We start from the raw sequence: 858 nt of genomic DNA, 5'->3' as shown, positions 1-858 counted from the left end.
GTCTGTCTGTCTGTCTGTCTGTCTGTCTGTCTGTCTGTCTGTCTGTCTGTCTGTCTCTCTCTCTCTCTCTCTCACACACGCTCTCTCTCTCTCTCACACACACACGCTCTCTCTCCCTCTCTCCCCTTTTCTCTCCCTCTCTAACCACCACCCTACCCCTACAATAGCTGTTCCCATTAACTGCCACCCTCCCTCCCCATGATGTCTCTTCCCTCTATCCACCACCCTCCCCTACAATAGCTGTTTCATCTAACCGCCACCTTCCTTCAATCATCTCTCTAACATTGTCATGGCTGTTCAATCTAACTCCCCCTCCCCCTCTCTCTGATGGCTGTTCCATCTAACCTTCCCCCTCCCCCTCTCTCTACAGGTGTAACGGCGACTTCGTCAAGGCAAAGATTCACACGCGGCTGGAGTCGGTAGATGGCGCCGGCGTGCATCACATTGAGACGAGCGTCGCCGTGACACGCGACGACGTCGAAGAATACTTAGCATTGAACGGATTCTGGTGCGAGTGTGTCGCGTGGAGCGTCGCTGGATCGACGAAGAGCCAGCGCGCGCGCGTCGACATAGCGTGTAAGTACTAGTGTAGAGGTCGCCACATGTACACGCGCGCACGCACGCACGTACGCACGCACGCACGCGCGCGTACGCACTAACACGTGAAGAGTCAGCGATTGTCAACGACGTCATGATGATGAAGCTGATGACTGAACTTGATGGCATGAAGATTCCAACTCCACTGATGGTCGCGTGATGGCATCATGGCACACGCCTCCCTCTCCTCACCCTCCACTACCTCCTCCTTTTCCTCCCCCCTTTCCACTCCCTCCTCATCCTTCCCCTCCTCCTCCTCTC

General features: G+C 55.7%; 1 protein-coding gene across 1 annotated transcript in view; it reads left to right on the top strand.

The window, feature by feature from the left end:
* LOC106811579 (netrin receptor UNC5B-like) overlaps positions 1–587 on the top strand; it is a 1,784-nt gene extending 1,197 nt beyond the window's left edge. Inside the window, exon 2 of the mRNA XM_014815256.1 lies at positions 371–587. Coding sequence (XP_014670742.1) covers positions 371–587 — 217 coding nt within the window. The remainder of the gene's footprint in view (positions 1–370) is intronic.
* Positions 588–858: the final 271 nt, after the last annotated feature.

The sequence above is a fragment of the Priapulus caudatus genome, unplaced genomic scaffold (assembly GCF_000485595.1).
Source record: "Priapulus caudatus unplaced genomic scaffold, Priapulus_caudatus-5.0.1 Scaffold553, whole genome shotgun sequence".
Taxonomy (NCBI): Eukaryota; Metazoa; Priapulida; class Priapulimorpha; order Priapulimorphida; family Priapulidae; genus Priapulus; species Priapulus caudatus.
This window is presented reverse-complemented; position numbering and strand designations above follow the sequence as displayed.